Source organism: Macaca nemestrina, chromosome 12 (assembly GCF_043159975.1).
Source record: "Macaca nemestrina isolate mMacNem1 chromosome 12, mMacNem.hap1, whole genome shotgun sequence".
Lineage (NCBI taxonomy): Eukaryota > Metazoa > Chordata > Mammalia > Primates > Cercopithecidae > Macaca > Macaca nemestrina.
Window position 1 is genome coordinate 60,086,487 of NC_092136.1, and position 20,442 is coordinate 60,106,928.

A 20,442-nucleotide genomic window follows, 5' to 3' on the forward strand; every position below is an offset into this window, starting at 1 on the left:
ACAGGTTTTTACTTTCTCAGAAAACAGAGGAAAGCTGAGTCTAGGAAGGTCCAACACTCTTTAGGACAACTACCATTGTTGATGAAAAAAATGGGTGAGGGTGGACTTCCTCAGAGTGTAAAAAAGAGTATCATCTTTCCAGAGATGGCTGCATTTGCTTTTTAACAGGTCTCCCACCGTCTACTCTTGACCTCTTCTCATCCATTCTCATAGGATGATATTTTGTTAATGAGATTTTGATCATGTGTCAATCCTCTGCTTAAAATTCTTTATGGTGTTCCATGGCCTTTTAACACGGCCTAAAAGACCCAGCATGCTCCGGTTCCTGCTTAAACTCTAGGCTCAGTTCCTGAGTACTAAAATTGCAAATTTTAACAATCCTTTCAGGTCTTCAAAAATACCAGGGTGCCTTTCCTCCTGCTTCACAGGTTTGTATCCTCAGCCTATCCCCACACCTCCCTTCACTTTTAACCAATTCTTATGGGCACTAACTTGAATAGGGTGGGCTTTTCTGAACTCCCCAGACTGGGGAGGTCCTATGTACTTAATATATGTCATCCCATGACTAGTGAAAACCATTTTATCATATAGATATTTATAAACATCTAATAGACTATCTGGAATTGGTAGATACCTAATCTACCAATCTGCCATCTACTTATTTATTCCCAAGGAGAATGTGGCTACTAGGTGGAGTGGGAAGCATCGCTCCACGTAGTGGAGAAGCTCTGTTACTTCAGTGGGAAGCTGTTACTGGTTAACAGAGATGGGACCAAGGAAAAGATCTGCTTGGTGATGGAAAAATAAGATCGAGAAGGCCTCAGCCCATCTCATTGGGAACTTCCTGGGATGGACTGTTGGAGAAGCCCTATTTGTCCCACAGGCACCATGGCAATGGGGTTGAGGCCCCTGGGTTTGTCACAATCCTACAGAAGAGAGGCAAAATTCTCAACTCACCTGAGGCAGGCAGCATTTGTCTTTTTTCAGAAGCAGACTCTGAAGCAGAGATTTGCATGCAGGAAGTTTATCGAGAAACATACAGGAGAACAATGATTGTCAGGGAGTGAGAGGAGCAAAATGGGGCAGAAGAAGAAATTAAACTATGATTTAGTTGTCTCAAATGACTCAGTCAACCCAATGGGACCTCTCAAGCTAGGATGACTCTTCAGTGTTGTTTAAGATTAAAGAAAGAGAGTCAAGATTTTGTATTCTTATATCAGCCGTCACTGGGTGTGAACTGAGCTGGAGAAGGAAAAGTAACCTTTGGCGAAGGCTCTCTCTTTGGCCAAAGGGGAGTGACTTAGTTATGAACTTCCAGTAGCTGACACCCCCAGCATCTGAAAGAATGAGCACTTTGAACAACAGCATCCTCTAAATAATTTACTGGGATCCAAGATTGTTCTGTGAGAATGAGAAGTCTGAGCTCACAGAGCAATGTGAAATTTCCCAGCTCACTGCATGAGGTTTCCTAGCACACTGTCAGGATGTACAGGCTTACGGGTAATGACCAACACTGCACAGACATGATCCATGTGGTTACGTGCAGGAGCCACTCCCTACTTGGCCTCTCTGCCCAAACACCCATCCCTGTGAGCTGTATGTATCCTTAGCTCTGTGCCTTTCCAGCCAATCTGGGGACTAACTTGGGCTTTGTCCAGGTTGTCTATGAGTCCTCTGGGACCTGCCAATTGGTAATAACATCCTGCTTGCCCAGTGGTGCTCACAGTCACCATCACAGCCCTGGGAAAATATCAAGAATAAACTTTCTTTTCAGATGAAGATGACAGAAACAGTGACAAGTTGGTTCACAGGAATTCAGCAGTGGAAAATGAGGTCAGTTTCTGGGTCTATAGTTGGGGGAAGACTATTGCCAGCTGAATTCTGCCCTTCTCAGAGCCCTTGTGACAGGGGTTATTTCTCGGCTTGTCTAGTGTGGCTCTCCCAATACCTCTGGTCTGACACGTCTTAGTAGTCTTAAGCTTATTTCCCTCTGACTTAGAATAGTTGTTCTCTCCCAGCCTGACTCCTCAAATAAACTTTCTCCTCTTGGCTTCTACCATTTAGATGCTAGTGGATATGGAGGCTTTTCTGTGAAATGTGACCTGTCCCTTTCTCTTTAATCTCCTTCTTAACAGTGGTCTGGACTCTATGAGAGTGGGGGAAAGGGAGAGAAAAGAATATAGATGGAAAAGGATTAGGGGAGGGTTGAGAGTTAATCTGTGAGCCTACAGACACCTACCAATGTCTTTAAGCCTTCATGGTCAGCCTGAGGCATTCACAGGGCCATTTGGAATGGTCCTAGGTGGCATCCTCACCATATGTATTGTGCATGTAGATACAGCTGATTTGCTACCTCTACCCAAGTCTTGCCCCAGCCAGTACTCACGTTTCATAACTTTGGAAAATTTTAGCTGCACAGACCTCAAGGGATGCATTTGATGTCCCTTTGACATTCAGAGACCGCTGTACAGCCATTCTGAATAGAAAATCCTCTTCATCATTGTTACCCACAAACTAGGGCAGGAGGTCGTCATGGTGATTGAACTGGAGACTTAGGGAGTTCCTGGGGCTGAGCAGGGAGGGCTGTAGTGGAACCTTCTTGAATTTTCCAGAAAACTCTTCATGAAAATTCCCAGACCTTCCAGAGTCTGAAAATTTTCTCCCTTTCCTAGTTCTTTCTGTGTTGTGGAGTCTCCCTCCAGGCTGATCCAAGACTTTAAAGGGCACATCATCAAAGAGAGCCCAGAGACCAGGAGGACACTGCCCTGTGCCAGGCTTACTTTATTATCCATGTTGTGAGTGGAGCTCTGCCTCCTAGTGTTTGATTTCTGTATCTTCCTCTTTTATTAGGTCATTATCATGGACCCACTCTTTCTGTGCCCTCCCTCCCCTACAGTTTCTGTAAGTTCTTGCCTCGTTTTTCTCCCACTATCATAGAGTTCAGGACACTGTTAAGAAGGAGATTGAGGAGAGAGGGCCTGATCATATCCCATAGATGGAGATTCTCTTCCTGCTAGAAGCAGTGCAGAGTGATTACTAGGGACCAAAGGAACCCTCTTATTACTGAACACATCCAGGATTTCACCACCTTCTCTTATGGCAGAGATTCAGCAGATCTCTTTCTGCCATGAAGCACCCAGAGCATCACTTAAGGTGAGGAATATTGAGGCTCAATCAGTGACCCCCTCAAAAGACACGCCACTGTTTGCTACATGATTCCTATGCTTACATTTAGCCTCTGCCTTATCACCTTCCTGTATTTCTCAGTCTTTTAAGACACTAATACACTTATTTATTTTTTAATCTAATCATATGAGTGTTTACTTATTCAGCCAACATTACTGATTACCGACTAGATTCAGGGTGCTTCTGGAGCTCACCCTGGGGTTGCTGAAATAAGTAATGCAGAGTCCCTGCTCTTTAAAGACTGACATGATGCCTGGCTTAGAGTGTGAGGTCTTAATGCAGGGACAAAGTGGTAAAGGCGTTATGATAGGAAAGAAAAGGAGATATGTCATACTACCTTACAGAATCTGAGCACAACTTCACAAAAGAAAGTTTGCTTGGATTGAATTAGATGAATAAGTACCAATTGAACAACATCTACTCTTTGGTAATTGTCCTCTGCTTTGTGGTTGAAGAACTAAATACAGCTTTGCCTTTAGGTTCCTGGGAATAAAGTCCTTTCCGCTTTTCCTCTAAGAATCATAGAGGGACCTCCTGTTTAATAATAATTAATTACAATTTATTTTAAAAAAATTCAAGAGCTTTAAGAGTACAAGTGGTTTTGGTTACATGGATGAATTGTATAGTGATGAAGTCTGGGCTTTTAGTGTACCCATCACCTGAATAGTGTACATTGTGCTCAATAGGTGATTTTTTTTATGCCTTATCCACCTCCCATCCCCCCCTACTCTGAGTCAGAAATCAAGTTAAAATAAGTAAAAAAAATTAACATTTACTAAGCAGTTGTAGACTTTTACGCTAGGCTTACGAGTCATACAACACAAAGTAGAAGCAGGTTATACTCAGTTCCATGTGTCTCTGCTTCTCTGCTTCACCCTCTGTAGTTTGGTTTTAGCCTCACTGCTCTGCTCACACTACTACTATTCATGTCTTGAGTGCCTTCCAGAAATGCACAACTGTTCTCTGACTTCTTAGCTAAAAAATGAGAAATGGGCTGAAGTGTGCAACAGAAGGAGGTAGGCAAAAAAGACAATGGACTTTCTACGTGGAATGTTAAGCACTGAAAGGTGAATTTTTGTAAGATAATGAGATTCCCCTGGATGTCTCAATAAAAATGTCGTTGTTATTTCAAGTTGACTCTAGAAGAAAAACAGAAAAGCCTGGGAGATATATGCCCACGTGGCATTTCAGACTTTATAGCTATCATATTCAGAGTTTTGGGGCAATATGATTGTCATCATTAATTTGTACAAAAAGCACTCTGAGTAATCTATAGATGCATTATCCACAAGAACTAAGTCATTCTTGACTTTTTAATCTTTACACGCACATGTGCACCACCATCCCAATAGAGAAAAATACAGTTATTTCAGACGACTACTGTCCTTTAAGGACAAACATACAGACACACACGTATCCAGTTTCAAGTTTTTTTCTTTTAGTATTTCAAGGGTGAATCCCATGGACAAGGTTAAACACAACATCTTGCTACTTCATGTTAACATGGGGTTGTCAAAGACACTGAATTGTTATCATGATGAGAGGTAAACATATCAAAAGTTTGAAAAAGAGAAGATGGCCGAATAGGAGCAGCTCCAGTCTCCAACTCCCAGCGCGAGCAACACAGAAGACCGGTGATTTCTGCATTTTCAACTGAGGTACTGGGTTCATCTCACTGGGGAGTGCCGGACGATCGGTGCTGGTCAGCTGCTGCAGCCCGACCAGCGAGAGCTGAAGCAGGGCGAGGCATTGCCTCACCTGGGAAGCGCAAGGGGGAAGGGAGTCCCTTTTCCTAGCCAGGGGAACTGAGACACACAACACCTGGAAAATCGGGTAACTCCCACCCCAATACTGCGCTTTAAGCAACAGGCACACCAGGAGATCATATCCCACACCTGGCCGGGAGGGTCCCACACCCACGGAGACTCCCTCATTGCTAGCGCAGCAGTCTGTGATCTACCGGCAAGGCAGCAGCAAGGCTGGGGGAGGGGCGCCCGCCATTGCTGAGGCTTAAGTAGGTAAACAAAGCTGCTGGGAAGCTCGAACTGGGTGGAGCTCACAGCAGCTCAAGGAAACCTGCCTGTCTCTGTAGACTCCACCTCTGGGGACCAGGCACAGTAAACTAAACAAACGCAGCAGACACCTCTGCAGACGCAAAGAACTCTGTCTGACAGCTTTGAAGAGAGCAGTGGATCTCCCAGCACGGAGGTTGAGATCTGAGAAGGGACAGACTCCCTGCTCAAGTGGGTCCCTGACCCCTGAGTAGCCTAACTGGGAGACATCCCCCACTAGGGGCAGTCTGACACCCCACACCTCACAGGGAGGAGTACACCCCTGAGAGGAAGCTTCCAAAGCAAGAATCAGACAGGTACACTCGCTGTTCAGAAATATTCTATCTTCTGCAGCCTCTGCTGCTGATACCCAGGCAAACAGGGTCTGGAGTGGACCTCAAGCAATCTCCAACAGACCTACAGCTGAGGGTCCTGACTGTTAGAAGGAAAACTATCAAACAGGAAGGACACCTACACCTAAACCCCATCAGTACATCACCATCATCAAAGACCAGAGGCAGATAAAACCACAAAGATGGGGAAAAAGCAGGGCAGAAAAGCTGGAAATTCAAAAAATAAGAGCGCATCTCCCCCGGCAAAGGAGCGCAGCTCATCGCCAGCAACGGATCAAAGCTGGACGGAGAATGACTTTGACGAGATGAGAGAAGAAGGCTTCAGTCCATCAAATTTCTCAGAGCTAAAGGAGGAATTACGTACCCAGCGCAAAGAAACTAAAAATCTTGAAAAAAAAGTGGAAGAATTGATGGCTAGAGTAATTAATGCAGAAAAGGTCCTAAACGAAATGAAAGAGATGAAAACCATGACACGAGAAATACGTGACAAATGCACAAGCTTCAGTAACCGACTCGATCAACTGGAAGAAAGAGTATCAGCGATGGAGGATCAAATGAATGAAATGAAGCGAGAAGAGAAACCAAAAGAAAACAGAAGAAAAAGAAATGAACAAAGCCTGCAAGAAGTATGGGATTATGTAAAAAGACCAAATCTACGTCTGATTGGGGTGCCTGAAAGTGAGGGGGAAAATGGAACCAAGTTGGAAAACACTCTTCAGGATATCATCCAGGAGAACTTCCCCAACCTAGTAGGGCAGGCCAACATTCAAATCCAGGAAATACAGAGAACGCCACAAAGATACTCCTCGAGAAGAGCAACTCCAAGACACATAATTGCCAGATTCACCAAAGTTGAAATGAAGGAAAAAATCTTAAGGGCAGCCAGAGAGAAAGGTCGGGTTACCCACAAAGGGAAGCCCATCAGACTAACAGCAGATCTCTCAGCAGAAACTCTCCAAGCCAGAAGAGAGTGGGGGCCAATATTCAACATTCTTAAAGAAAAGAATTTTAAACCCAGAATTTCATATCCAGCCAAACTAAGTTTCATAAGTGAAGGAGAAATAAAATCCTTTACAGATAAGCAAATGCTTAGAGATTTTGTCACCACTAGGCCTGCCTTACAAGAGACCCTGAAGGAAGCACTCAACATGGAAAGGAACAACCGGTACCAGCCATTGCAAAAACATGCCAAAATGTAAAGACCATCGAGGCTAGGAAGAAACTGCATCAACTAACGAGCAAAATAACCAGTTAATATCATAATGGCAGGATCAAGTTCACACATAACAATATTAACCTTAAATGTAAATGGACTAAATGCTCCAATTAAAAGACACAGACTGGCAAACTGGATAAAGAGTCAAGAACCATCAGTCTGCTGTATTCAGGAGACCCATCTCACACGCAGAGACATACATAGGCTCAAAATAAAGGGATGGAGGAAGATTTACCAAGCAAATGGAGAACAAAAAAAAGCGGGGGTTGCAATACTAGTCTCTGATAAAACAGACTTTCAACCATCAAAGATCAAAAGAGACAAAGAAGGCCATTACATAATGGTAAAGGGATCCATTCAACAGGAAGAGCTAACTATCCTAAATATATATGCACCCAATACAGGAGCACCCAGATTCATAAAGCAAGTCCTTAGAGACTTACAAAGAGACTTAGACTCCCATACAATAATAGTGGGAGACTTCAACACTCCACTGTCAACATTAGACAGATCAACGAGACAGAAAGTTAACAAGGATATCCAGGAATTGAACTCATCTCTGCAGCAAGCAGACCTAATAGACATCTATGGAACTCTCCACCCCAAATCAACAGAATATACATTCTTCTCAGCACCACATCATACTTACTCCAAAATTGACCACGTAATTGGAAGTAAAGCACTCCTCAGCAAATGTACAAGAACAGAAATTATAACAAACTGTCTCTCAGACCACAGTGCAATCAAACTAGAACTCAGGACTAAGAAACTCAATCAAAACCGCTCAACTACATGGAAACTGAACAACCTGCTCTTGAATGACTACTGGGTACATAACGAAATGAAGGCAGAAATAAAGATGTTCTTTGAAACCAATGAGTACAAAGATACAACATACCAGAATCTCTGGGACACATTTAAAGCAGTGTGTAGAGGGAAATTTATAGCACTAAATGCCCACAAGAGAAAGCAGGAAAGATCTAAAATTGACACTCTAACATCGCAATTAAAATAACTAGAGAAGCAAGAGCAAACACATTCGAAAGCTAGCAGAAGGCAAGAAATAACTAAGATCAGAGCAGAACTGAAGGAGATAGAGACACAAAAAACCCTCCAAAAAATCAATGAATCCAGGAGTTGGTTTTTTGAAAAGATCAACAAAATTGACAGACCACTAGCCAGACTAATAAAGAAGAAAAGAGAGAAGAATCAAATCGATGCAATTAAAAATGATAAAGGGGATATCACCACCGACCCCACAGAAATACAAACTACCATCAGAGAATACTATAAACACCTCTACGCAAATAAACTGGAAAATCTAGAAGAAATGGATAATTTCCTGGACACTTACACTCTTCCAAGACTAAACCAGGAAGAAGTTGAATCCCTGAATAGACCAATAGCAGGCTCTGAAATTGAGGCAACAATTAATAGTCTACCAACCAAAAAAAGTCCAGGACCAGATGGATTCACAGCTGAATTCTACCAGAGGTACAAGGAAGAGTTGGTACCATTCCTTCTGAAACTATTCCAATCAATAGAAAAAGAGGGAATCCTCCCTAACTCATTTTATGAGGCCAACATCATCCTGATACCAAAGCCTGGCAGAGACACAACAAAAAAAGAGAATTTTAGACCAATATCCCTGATGAACATCGATGCAAAAATCCTCAATAAAATACTGGCAAACCGGATTCAGCAACACATCAAAAAGCTTATCCACCATGATCAAGTGGGCTTCATCCCTGGGATGCAAGGCTGGTTCAACATTCGCAAATCAATAAACATAATCCAGCATATAAACAGAACCAAAGACAAGAACCACATGATTATCTCAATTGATGCAGAAAAGGCTTTTGACAAAATTCAACAGCCCTTCATGCTAAAAACGCTCAATGAATTCGGTATTGATGGAACGTACCTCAAAATAATAAGAGCTATTTATGACAAACCCACAGACAATATCATACTGAATGGGCAAAAACTGGAAAAATTCCCTTTGAAAACTGGCACAAGACAGGGATGCCCTCTCTCACCACTCCTATTCAACATAGTGTTGGAAGTTCTGGCTAGGGCAATCAGGCAAGAGAAAGAAATCAAGGGTATTCAGTTAGGAAAAGAAGAAGTCAAATTGTCCCTGTTTGCAGATGACATGATTGTATATTTAGAAAACCCCATCATCTCAGCCCAAAATCTCCTTAAGCTGATAAGCAACTTCAGCAAAGTCTCAGGATACAAAATTAATGTGCAAAAATCACAAGCATTCTTATACACCAGTACCAGACAAACAGAGAGCCAAATCAGGAATGAACTTCCATTCACAATTGCTTCAAAGAGAATCAAATACCTAGGAATCCAACTGACAAGGGATGTAAAGGACCTCTTCAAGGAGAACTACAAACCACTGCTCAGTGAAATCAAAGAGGACACAAACAAATGGAAGAACATACCATGCTCATGGATAGGAAGAATCAATATCGTGAAAATGGCCATACTGCCCAAGGTAATTTATAGATTCAATGCCATCCCCATCAAGCTACCAATGAGTTTCTTCACAGAATTGGAAAAAACTGCTTTAAAGTTCATATGGAACCAAAAAAGAGCCCGCATCTCCAAGACAATACTAAGTCAAAAGAACAAAGCTGGAGGCATCACGCTACCTGACTTCAAACTATACTACAAGGCTACAGTAACCAAAACAGCATGGTACTGGTACCAAAACAGAGATATAGACCAATGGAACAGAACAGAGTCCTCAGAAATAATACCACACATCTACAGCCATTTGATCTTTGACAAACCTGAGAGAAACAAGAAATGGGGAAAGGATTCCCTATTTAATAAATGGTGCTGGGAAAATTGGCTAGCCATAAGTAGAAAGCTGAAACTGGATCCTTTCCTTACTCCTTATACGAAAATTAATTCAAGATGGATTAGAGACTTAAATGTTAGACCTAATACCATAAAAATCCTAGAGGAAAACCTAGGTAGTACCATTCAGGACATAGGCACGGGCAAAGACTTCATGTCTAAAACACCAAAAGCAACGGCAGCAAAAGCCAAAATTGACAAATGGGATCTCATTAAACTAAAGAGCTTCTGCACAGCAAAAGAAACTACCATCAGAGTGAACAGGCAACCTACAGAATGGGAGAAAATTTTTGCAATCTACTCATCTGACAAAGGGCTAATATCCAGAACCTACAAAGAACTCAAACAAATTTACAAGAAAAAAACAAACAACCCCATCAAAAAGTGGGCAAAGGATATGAACAGACATTTCTCAAAAGAAGACATACATACAGCCAACAGACACATGAAAAAATGCTCATCATCACTGGCCATCAGAGAAATGCAAATCAAAACCACAATGAGATATCATCTCACACCAGTTAGAATGGCGATCATTAAAAAGTCAGGAAACAACAGGTGCTGGAGAGGATGTGGAGAAATAGGAACACTTTTACACTGTTGGTGGGATTGTAAACTAGTTCAACCATTATGGAAAACAGTATGGCGATTCCTCAAGGATCTAGAACTAGATGTACCATATGACCCAGCCATCCCATTACTGGGTATATACCCAAAGGATTATAAATTATGCTGCTATAAAGACACATGCACACGTATGTTTATTGCGGCACTATTCACAATAGCAAAGACTTGGAATCAACCCAAATGTCCATCAGTGACAGATTGGATTAAGAAAATGTGGCACATATACACCATGGAATACTATGCAGCCATCAAAAAGGATGAGTTTGAGTCCTTTGTAGGGACTTGGATGCAGCTGGAATCCATCATTCTTAGCAAACTATCACAAGAACAGACAACCAAACACTGCATGTTCTCACTCATAGGTGGGAACTGAACAATGAGATCACTCGGACTCAGGAAGGGGAACATCACACACCGGGGCCTATCATGGGGAGGGGGGAGGGGGGAGGGATTGCACTGGGAGTTATACCTGATGTAAATGACGAGTTGATGGGTGCAGCACAGCAACATGGCACAAGTATACATATGTAACAAACCTGCACGTTATGCACATGTACCCTCCAACTTAAAGTATAATAATAATAAATAAATTAAAAAAAAAAAAAAAAAAAAAAGAAACATAAAAAAAAAAAAAAAAGTTTGAAAAAGAGAAGGAGAGTCATGGAGACAAAGAAGAAAAGAAAGAAGCCTGTGATCTAATTCTCAGTCATCTTCTATTGCTATCATTAAAATAATTATAACTATAATTTGTAGACTAATTTACATATCAAGACTTTACATACATTACTTAATTAATATTTACAATAAACCTGTAAGATTGATGTTATTTATAACATAAGGAAATCAAGACTGAGAGAGTTTTAGTATCCTGCCAAGGTTTTATTCCTAGAATATGAAATGGACAAAATTTAAACTAAGTCTGTTTTCCTCCAGTGCCTTTATTTATCTCACTACATTGTGAAATGTTCACCATGCTGTCTTATAATAATAAAGTATAATAAGATATGTTTCTTTAAGAAAACAAACCGTTAAGACAATGATAGAATTTCTAGAGATATGTCAGAAAGTTATGGATAATAAAGGAAGATTACAAAGTGCTCTGAACATAATCAGTATTCATCTGACACAGGCAATGAGTCCTTTTAAGGGGCGACAGTGCACTTTGAATTTTGAAGGACCAATTCAGATAAAGGAATTTGAAGACAGATTCCACAAAAGGCATAAGTAAGCCTAGTGTATACATATAACTCCAAGAATGCAGGGATGATTAGTAAAATATATATGTAGAAATATATTAACTGTAAGACAAAAGTAATGCACAAAAGATAACTTTTGATAACCTTTTATGCCAGTCTCAAAGTATGATTTTATTCCATGCATTAAATTCACCAAAGGATTTTAATCTTAGGAGTAATATGTGAGATCTGCATTTTAGAAAAAATCCATGACTTCAGAGTTGAGAGTGAATTGGGAAGGTATTTATGGCAAAGGCAGAGAGATGTTATGAAATAGTCCAGGTGAGAGAAGTTGGGTGTGAACTAAGGCAGTGATATTGAGGGTTGAGAAGAAGGAGTGGATATAAGAGGGGTTAAAATAAAGTCAATGCGAATTGGTGAATGAATGAAAGGGGATGAGGATTATGAGCAAAGACAGGTTTCAAGTTTTTGGCTAGGGTTGTGTAGGTAGCTAGGGATGTAATTCAAAATTATTGCCAAAAAGTAAGTAAAACAAATTTGGGAAAAATAGGTGAATTAATCCAATGTTGAATACATTGAGGATGTGGTGTACAGATATTCATAAAGCAAATGGAAAAATGAATTTATATTTCAGAAGGATATTTGGGTAAAGAAACATAAATTTGGAAGAAATAAAAGTATATAAACAGTTAAAACCATGGGAATAAATGAAGTCAATTAAGAGATAATTACAGAATAGGGAAGAAAGGAGAGGATGGATCCCTGGAATCAATGACATAATAACATAGAGAAAATGGTGGGACTGAGGCTACGGGGGGAATAACTCTAGAGTGCCATGTCATGGAAACAGAGGAAGACTATTTCAAAAACAACAGATTGATTTACAGTGGTCGTTAATGCCAAGAGGCTAATAAAAATAACTCTTTGAAGTTGACAGTTCCAAAATATAAGCAACTGATTAGTAGAGTTTAAGTATCTCTCCAAAAGCAACTTATGTTTACTCTTATCTCTAAACAAAACTAAGCTTGTATTAATTCAGACATGTGGATATCTCACCTGTAAAACAATCATCTCCACCAAAGGAGATTTTCTTCCCTGTAGCTAACTTTATTCCCTTCGGTTGCAGGTAAAGTCACTTTATTCTTCTCATGATGGTGGCTGCCCAATTTGGACAATGTGATAATGTAGCAGGAATGCAGAAATCATGACTTTGGTTTCTTTTTTCTCTTTCCTCTCCAAGCCGTTGAAAATACTCCTTATCAATTCAAGCTGGAGGCTACCCCAGCCTTCTTTTTTCCTGGTAGGGATTCCGGGTTTAGAGGAAAGCCAGCACTGGATCACACTGCCCCTGGGCATCTTTTACCTCCTTGCTCTAGTGGGCAATGTTACCATTCTCTTCATCATCTTGATGGACCCATCCTTACAGCAACCTATGTACCTCTTCCTGTCTATGCTAGCTGCCATTGACCTGGTTCTGGCCTCCTCCACTGCACCCAAAGCCCTTGCAGTGCTCCTAGTTCATGCCCATGAGATTGTGTACACTGTCTGCCTGATCCAGATGTTCTTCATCCATGCATTCTCCTCCATGGAGTCAGGGGTACTTGTGGCCATGGCTCTGGATCACTATGTAGCCATTTGTCACCCCTTGCACCATTCCACGATCCTGCATCCAGGAGTCATAGGGTGCATCGGAATGGCGGTGCTGGTGCGGGGATTACTAGTCCTCATCCCCTTCCCCATTCTGTTGCAAAAACTTATCTTCTGCCAAACCACCGTCATAGGCCATGCTTATTGTGAACATATGGCTATTGTAAAACTTGCCTGCTCAGAAACCACAGTCAACCGAGCTTATGGGCTGACTGTGGCCTTGCTTGTGATTGGGCTGGATGTCCTGGCCATTGGTGTTTCCTATGCCCACATCCTCCAGGCAGTGCTGAAGGTACCAGGGAGTGAGGCCCGCCTTAAGGCCTTTAGCACATGTGGATCTCATGTTTGTGTCATCCTGGTCTTCTATGTCCCTGGAATTTTCTCCTTCCTCACTCACCACTTTGGTCACCATGTACCCCATCATGTCCATGTTCTTCTGGCCACACCTCATGCCACCTGCACTCAGTCCTCTTGTCTATGGGGTGAAGACTCAGCAGATCCACCAGTGAGTGCTCAGGGTGTTTACACAAAAGGATTGATCTGAACATATTCTCATTGTGTCCTTCAGAGGCTCCTTCTGAGGACATAGCCGGGAGCCTACGACTTGTGTAGATTACATGAATACAGACCATTTGCAGTGAGTAGTCCTTCTAGTCTTACTAGTGCCATGCTAAAGAACACCTACAGATACTTGGCTTATTGGGATGTACCTGGACACCTGGATTTGTGAATATTTTTGCTGTGTTTTCTTTTGTTCTCAATTTCAACATTTCTCTACTCCTTGTGTCAGTAGGACTTGGGGATAGGAGAAATAGATGATAGCTCTGAATGTGTCATCTTTCTCACCTTTGCCCAGTGGTAGGCTGTGGTACACTGTCTGGAATTGTGCAGTTCCACCCTTTGGTTGTTTTTAGGTTTAGAGTTTCTTCAAAACCTCTAAGTTAGTGCTGGGACTCCCAGATCATTGGCTCCTGTTTACCAATAGGGTCTCTTCAAAGCAGCTGAGAAGGTCACAATGTAAGAAAATAGCATTTATTGCAATATGGATATTACTTATTTATTTAAAATAAACATAAGTGGAGAAGTTATGGTAATAGGTTCTAGGAATAATAAAATACAATTTCCATTTTCAAGGAAGAAATCTGTCTAGTAAATTTATTTTAAAAGATGTCTCTTTGTATTTTGTATTTTTAACTTATTTATATCAGTGCTTTGGATAAAGAAGGAATGAGACCAAGTACTGCATATATGTTTGTTTTATAAATATTCATTTAAAACCCCAAAAATAACCATATAATTATTAGCATCTAATAATTATAAAATGTGCTGGATTCCAGTGTAGGTAAACATAGCTATAATAAATAAAGCAATAAGTACAGTAGCAGTTATGGACACTTAAAAATTAGTTTCGCTTTTGGAAATAGGGCATGTGGAGTAGTGTCAATTAGATCTTCCATTTCTGTTAATAGGAACTGGGTGAAAAGTTAAAAGACGACTGCTACAATTGATATATTGCAACCTGTTTGTTGATGTTTCCCTAAGATCTAGCTTAATTATTTCTGTTCCTAGAAGGTGACACATTTTGTTTAGTCATGGAAGAAGTCAAGTCATTGCTACCTTGAGGTAAGATGCTCAGGTGATAAGATTTATTTTGGGATTTCATATTGGTAGGAGGGATAGAGTTAATAGTTGGTTTTTCTAGTTTCTCTTTTCATAGTAAATTTTACTCATAACTAATACTCTGTCTTAGAGGCTTAGTATTAGGCCTTTAACTTGGCCGTTGCAAGTAGATGAATTAGGGAGGACTGGTATGAGCTGTTTTTATTGCAGGAGGAATTACGCATTCTAATCAGCTTGATTCCCAGTGTAGGGCTGAAACTCTGGTAAATTGTCCTAGAGAAACTCAGGCTATGATGTGTGACATCTATTGTACAAACTCTCTTAACCCTAGAGAGTCTAAGCTTCATTTTGGTAGGCTATAATAGGAAGTCATTTGCTTATCTTTCCATTTAGACCACTTGCTGATGCTTGCGGAGTGGATATGATAATAGGATCTCAGGCAGCTTTCTTGGATCACAAGACAGAAATGTGAACTGAAGATGGAAGGATAACAATACAGAAGAGCTTTGTTCCTGACACTGTCTGGGCCACCAACCGTGACTTGAACCTGAAACGGAAATAAACCTGTATCTGGGTTAACCTACCATATGGGAATCTTTGTTGCAACAGACCAACCTACAGCCTAAAAAGTATACATTTTTCATCTCAGATCTTCCAAGTGGGATATGTATTCTTTTGCCTGAAGTATATCTTTTAGAATTCCTCTTGTAAAGGTTTGCAGGTTTTTTTTGTTTTAAAATGTCTTTAATGCAGGGTTCTCTGGTACGTCATAATTAGGAAATATAAGGGGAACCAGAGGACAAAGAAGAGACTCTTAATTACCTTCTGTTAATTCTAAATCTTTGCAACTCTTCCTACTACCTTATTTCACCTGGACATGAGGCAATTTAATTTGAAAATTAAACTCCAAGCACAATTATCCAGCCATCTGAAAGACATCACAAAATCTCATAAATGGAACGTTTGTGGAATATAAAATGCAAAAAGAATGAGTGACTGTTTTCCAGGTTTCTCTCTAAAAAGCAGGTCATAGTCTCTTATACAGGTTAGGCTATGGTATTTAAATACAAAAAAAGAGAGCATTTACTACCATCCTTACATATCCATGAGGCAGGTCCTGAAACAGATTAGAACATGTTTTCTACTTTTGAAACACAATAACCCCATCCATTGCATCCATTGCTCCCAACAATCTCTGCCTAACTGTATTAGTGACCCTTCTTCCCATATGGAAAAGCAAAGCAAAGGAGAGGAGAAACCGTAGAGAAGAGAGATGTATTTACTCCCGTATGTCCCCCGTGTGGTGAGAGGAAGAAGAGCCTTCCTCTGTGGAAGTATAAAGTGCAGGGAATGAATTTTGTTCTAACAGGCGGTATGAGGGAGGCTTCTTATCTTTTGAGTGAGGGAACTTTAGGCTTATTGCTAATGTCACATGGGGGCAAAAAGTCATGGGGAGCAGGGACAGGAAATTTTTTTTTTTTTTTTTTGGTGTGTGTGCAGGGTCATAGTCTCTTATCAATACAGAATTAAATTGGAAAACATTAACAATAAGATAGCATGAAAATAGTTAAATAATTGGAAACTAAACTAAATACATCTCAATAACCCATGGATCAAGTAGGAAATCACAGAGGAAGTTAGAAAATATTTCAAACTGATGGAAAAGTACGTATGGCAAAAGTTATGAGATGCAACCAAAGAGAAAACAGAGAAAAATTTATACTTTAAATGCCTATATTAGAAAAGAGTAAAGTTGTAAAATCAACTACCTAAGTTGACAACTTAAGAATTTAGAAAAGGAACAATAAATTAATTCCAAGGTAAACAAGAGTAAGGTATTCATAGTGATGAGGGCAGAATAGAGAAGGGCCAAAATGGCCGACTAGACAGCCAGAAAGAGCTTCTCCCACCAAGAGACAAAACCATCAAGAATACTCACAACACTGTGAGCAGATCTTTGGAATGGAGAAATTGAGAGCAGACTGAGGGAGGACACAGACGCTGGGCTGAAAGAGGAGGAAGCTGGAAATCCTGCACCAGGTCTCATTTCTGGCCTTGAGTGGCTCCTGGGGAAGGGGTGAATTGAATAGGCATGATGTGGACCACTCTCCATGTACCTCTGGAATCCTAGCTGCAAGGGACCCCACAACTCCCATGAGTATTTGAACTATCAGGGAGAACTGTTTGGAGACATGGAAGGAACAGGACTCCAGTCCATGTGGAGACCAGAGGGTTTGGCATGGGACTGGCTGCAGTAGAGCACAGTCAGAGACACCCATCCCCCAAGACTTGCCATGCTCCTCTAGGTGGCTTCGACCTTGTTGACTGTTGGACCTGTACAGAACAGGGATATCTTGCCTGTGGGACCAGGCAAGTCTGGTCTGAGTGCTGTGCTGTCTGCCAGCCTCTTTCAGGGTCCCAGCATGGCTGCATGTGCTTGCATCACAGCCTCAGTTGCCAAACCAAGGAGCTTCCCAGTGGCAACTGCCATAGCTCCTTCACTAGCAGACTCCACCTAATTGTCAGAGAGCTTTGGCAGAAGCCCCCCCACCCCTGCTGGCATGCACTCACCTGCCCCCTGCCCCCACTGCTTTGCTAGAGTCATAAAGACATTGACACCCTACCATCACCAATGCACACACATATACACAAACCTCAATGTCACCCTACCCCTGCCAATGCACACGTATGCATGGACCCCACCATGCCATTAAACTACCACTGTCATTACATTGTCACTGCCACCATGCCACCACTCTGCCACTGCCAGCACATGTGCTGCCCTGACACTGCCTTAGCAAACATGCAAGTGAGAACTCTCCTGCCTCTTCCCTGATGAAGCACTTTTGGCAGCACCCTCCATTGGACTGTGAACACTTTGGGTCCTCTAGTGCAGTAGGTGCTTAACTTAGAGGGGCCAGAGAACAAAGCCATGGGCCTTGTTGCAGCCCCTCTGGGTTACAGCACACAACCCAGGAGTGCTGAGTTGAGCTGTGGCCCCCTGAAAATATCTATACATGAAGACAGTTGATTGAATCCAGTTTGCACCACAGTGAAGCCCTTAGGGGCACCAAAGAATATAAAAGCAAAAAGCCTCATCCTAAGGACAAATTCAAATATTAAAGGAACATCGCCAACACAGATGAGGAAAAACCAGCATAAGAACTCTGTCAACTCAAAAAGACAGAGTATCTTCTTACCTCCAAATGACCACCTGGTTCCCAGCAATGGTTCTCAACCAGGCTGAGATGGCTGAAATCTCAGACATAGAATTCAGAATCTGGATGGCAACAAAAATGATAGAGATTCGGGAGGAAGTTGAAACCCACTCCAAGGAATCTAAGGAATCCAGTAAAATGATAGAAGAGCTGAAAGACAAATAGCCATTTTAAGAAATAACCAAACTGTTTTGATAGAGCTGAAAAACTCACTACAGGAATTTTGTAATACAATTAGAAATACTATTGAGATAATCATGTGGTTCTTGTCTTTGGTTCTGTTTATATGCTGGATTATGTTTATTGATTTGCGAATGTTGAACCAGCCTTGCATCCCAGGGATGAAGCCCACTTGATCATGGTGGATAAGCTTTTTGATGTGCTGCTGAATCTGGTTTGCTAGTATTTTATTGAGGATTTTTGCATCGATGTTCATCAGGGATATTGGTCTAAAATTCTCTTTTTTTGTTGTGTCCTTGCCAGGCTTTGGTATCAGGATGATGTTGGCCTCATAAAATGAGTTAGGGAGGATTCCCTCTTTTTCTATTGATTGGAATAGTTTCAGAAGGAATGGTACCAACTCCTCCTTGTACCTCTGGTAGAATTCAGCTGTGAATCCATCTGGTCCTGGACTTTTTTTGGTTGGTAGGCTATTAATTATTGCCTCAATTTCAGAGCCTGCTATTGGTCTATTCAGGGATTCAACTTCTTCCTGGTTTAGTCTTGGAAGAGTGTAAGTGTCCAGGAAATTATCCATTATTTCTAGATTTTGTAGTTTATTTGCATAGAGGTGTTTCTGGCTAGGGCAATCAGGCAAGAGAAAGAAATCAAGGGTACTCAGTTAGGAAAAGAAGAAGTCAAATTGTCCCTCTTTGCAGATGACATGATTGTATATTTAGAAAACCCCATTGTCTCAGCCCAAAATCTCCTTAAGCTGATAAGCAACTTCAGCAAAGTCTCAGGATACAAAATTAATGTGCAAAAATCACAAGCATTCTTATACACCAGTAACAGACAAACAGAGAGCCAAATCATGAATTAACTTCCATTCACAATAGCTTCAAAGAGAATAAAATATCTAGGAATCCAACTTACAAGGGATGTAAAGGACCTCTTCAAGGAGAACTACAAACCACTGCTCAGTGAAATAAAAGAGGACACAAACAAATGGAAGAACATACCATGCTCATGGATAGGAAGAATCAATATCGTGAAAATGGCCATACTGCCCAAGGTTAGTTATAGATTCAATGCCATCCCCATCAAGCTACCAATGAGTTTCTTCACAGAATTGGAAAAACTGCTTTAAAGTTCATATGGAACCAAAAAAGAGCCTACATCTCCAAGACAATCCTAAGTCAAAAGAACAAAGCTGGAGGCATCATGCTACCTGACTTCAAACTATACTACAAGGCTACAGTAACCAAAACAGCATGGTACTGGTACCAAAACAGAGATATAGACCAATGGAACAGAACAGAGTCCTCAGAAATAATACCACACATCTACAGCCATCTGATCTTTGACAAACCTGAGAGAAAGAAGAAATGGGGAAAGGATTCCCTATTTAATAAATGGTGCTGGGAAAATTGGTTAGCCATAAGTAGAAAGCTGAAACTGGATCCTTTCCTTACTCCTTGTATGAAAATTAATTCAAGATGGATTAGAGACTTAAATGTTAGACCTAATACCATAAAAATCCTAGAAGAAAACCTAGGTAGTACCATTCAGGACATAGGCATGGGCAAAGACTTCATGTCTAAAACACCAAAAGCAACAGCAGCAAAAGCCAAAATTGACAAATGGGATCTAATTAAACTAAAGAGCTTCTGCACAGCAAAAGAAACTACCATCAGAGTGAACACGCAAACTACAGTATGGGAGAAAATTTTTGCAACCTACTCATCTGACAAAGGGCTAAATATCCAGAACCTACAAATAACTCAAACAAATTTACAAGAAAAAAACAAACAACCCCATCAAAAAGTGGGCAAAGGATATGAACAGACATTTCTCAAAAGAAGACATTCATACAGCCAACAGACACATGAAAAAATGCTCATCATCACTGGCCATCAGAGAAATGCAAATCAAAACCACAATGAGATACCATCTCACACCAGTTAGAATGGCAATCATTAAAAAGTCAGGAAACAACAGGTGCTGGAGAGGATGTGGAGAAATAGGAACACTTTTACACTGTTGGTGGGATTGTAAACTAGTTCAACCATTATGGAAAACAGTATGGCGATTCCTCAAGGATCTAGAACTAGATGTACCATATGACCCAGCCATCCCATTACTGGGTATATACCCAAAGGATTATAAATCATGCTGCTATAAAGACACATGCACACGTATGTTTATTGCGGCACTATTCACAATAGCAAAGACTTGGAATCAACCCAAATGTCCATCAGTGACAGACTGGATGAAGAAAATGTGGCACATATA

General features: G+C 41.0%; 2 protein-coding genes across 2 annotated transcripts in view; both read left to right on the plus strand.

Annotated features, from left to right (window-relative positions):
* Positions 1-15,339, plus strand: part of LOC105488673 (olfactory receptor family 56 subfamily A member 1) — a 55,561-nt gene extending 40,222 nt beyond the window's left edge. The window contains exon 3 of the mRNA XM_071073946.1: positions 15,164-15,339. The gene's annotated coding sequence lies outside the window, so the exon portion shown is untranslated. The remainder of the gene's footprint in view (positions 1-15,163) is intronic.
* On the plus strand, positions 12,655-13,689 carry LOC112427867 (olfactory receptor 52L1). Its single transcript, XM_024795042.2, is given in 2 exon segments — positions 12,655-13,594; positions 13,596-13,689. Coding segments are annotated over 2 exon segments (981 nt in total). The 5' UTR covers positions 12,655-12,707.
* Positions 15,340-20,442: the final 5,103 nt, after the last annotated feature.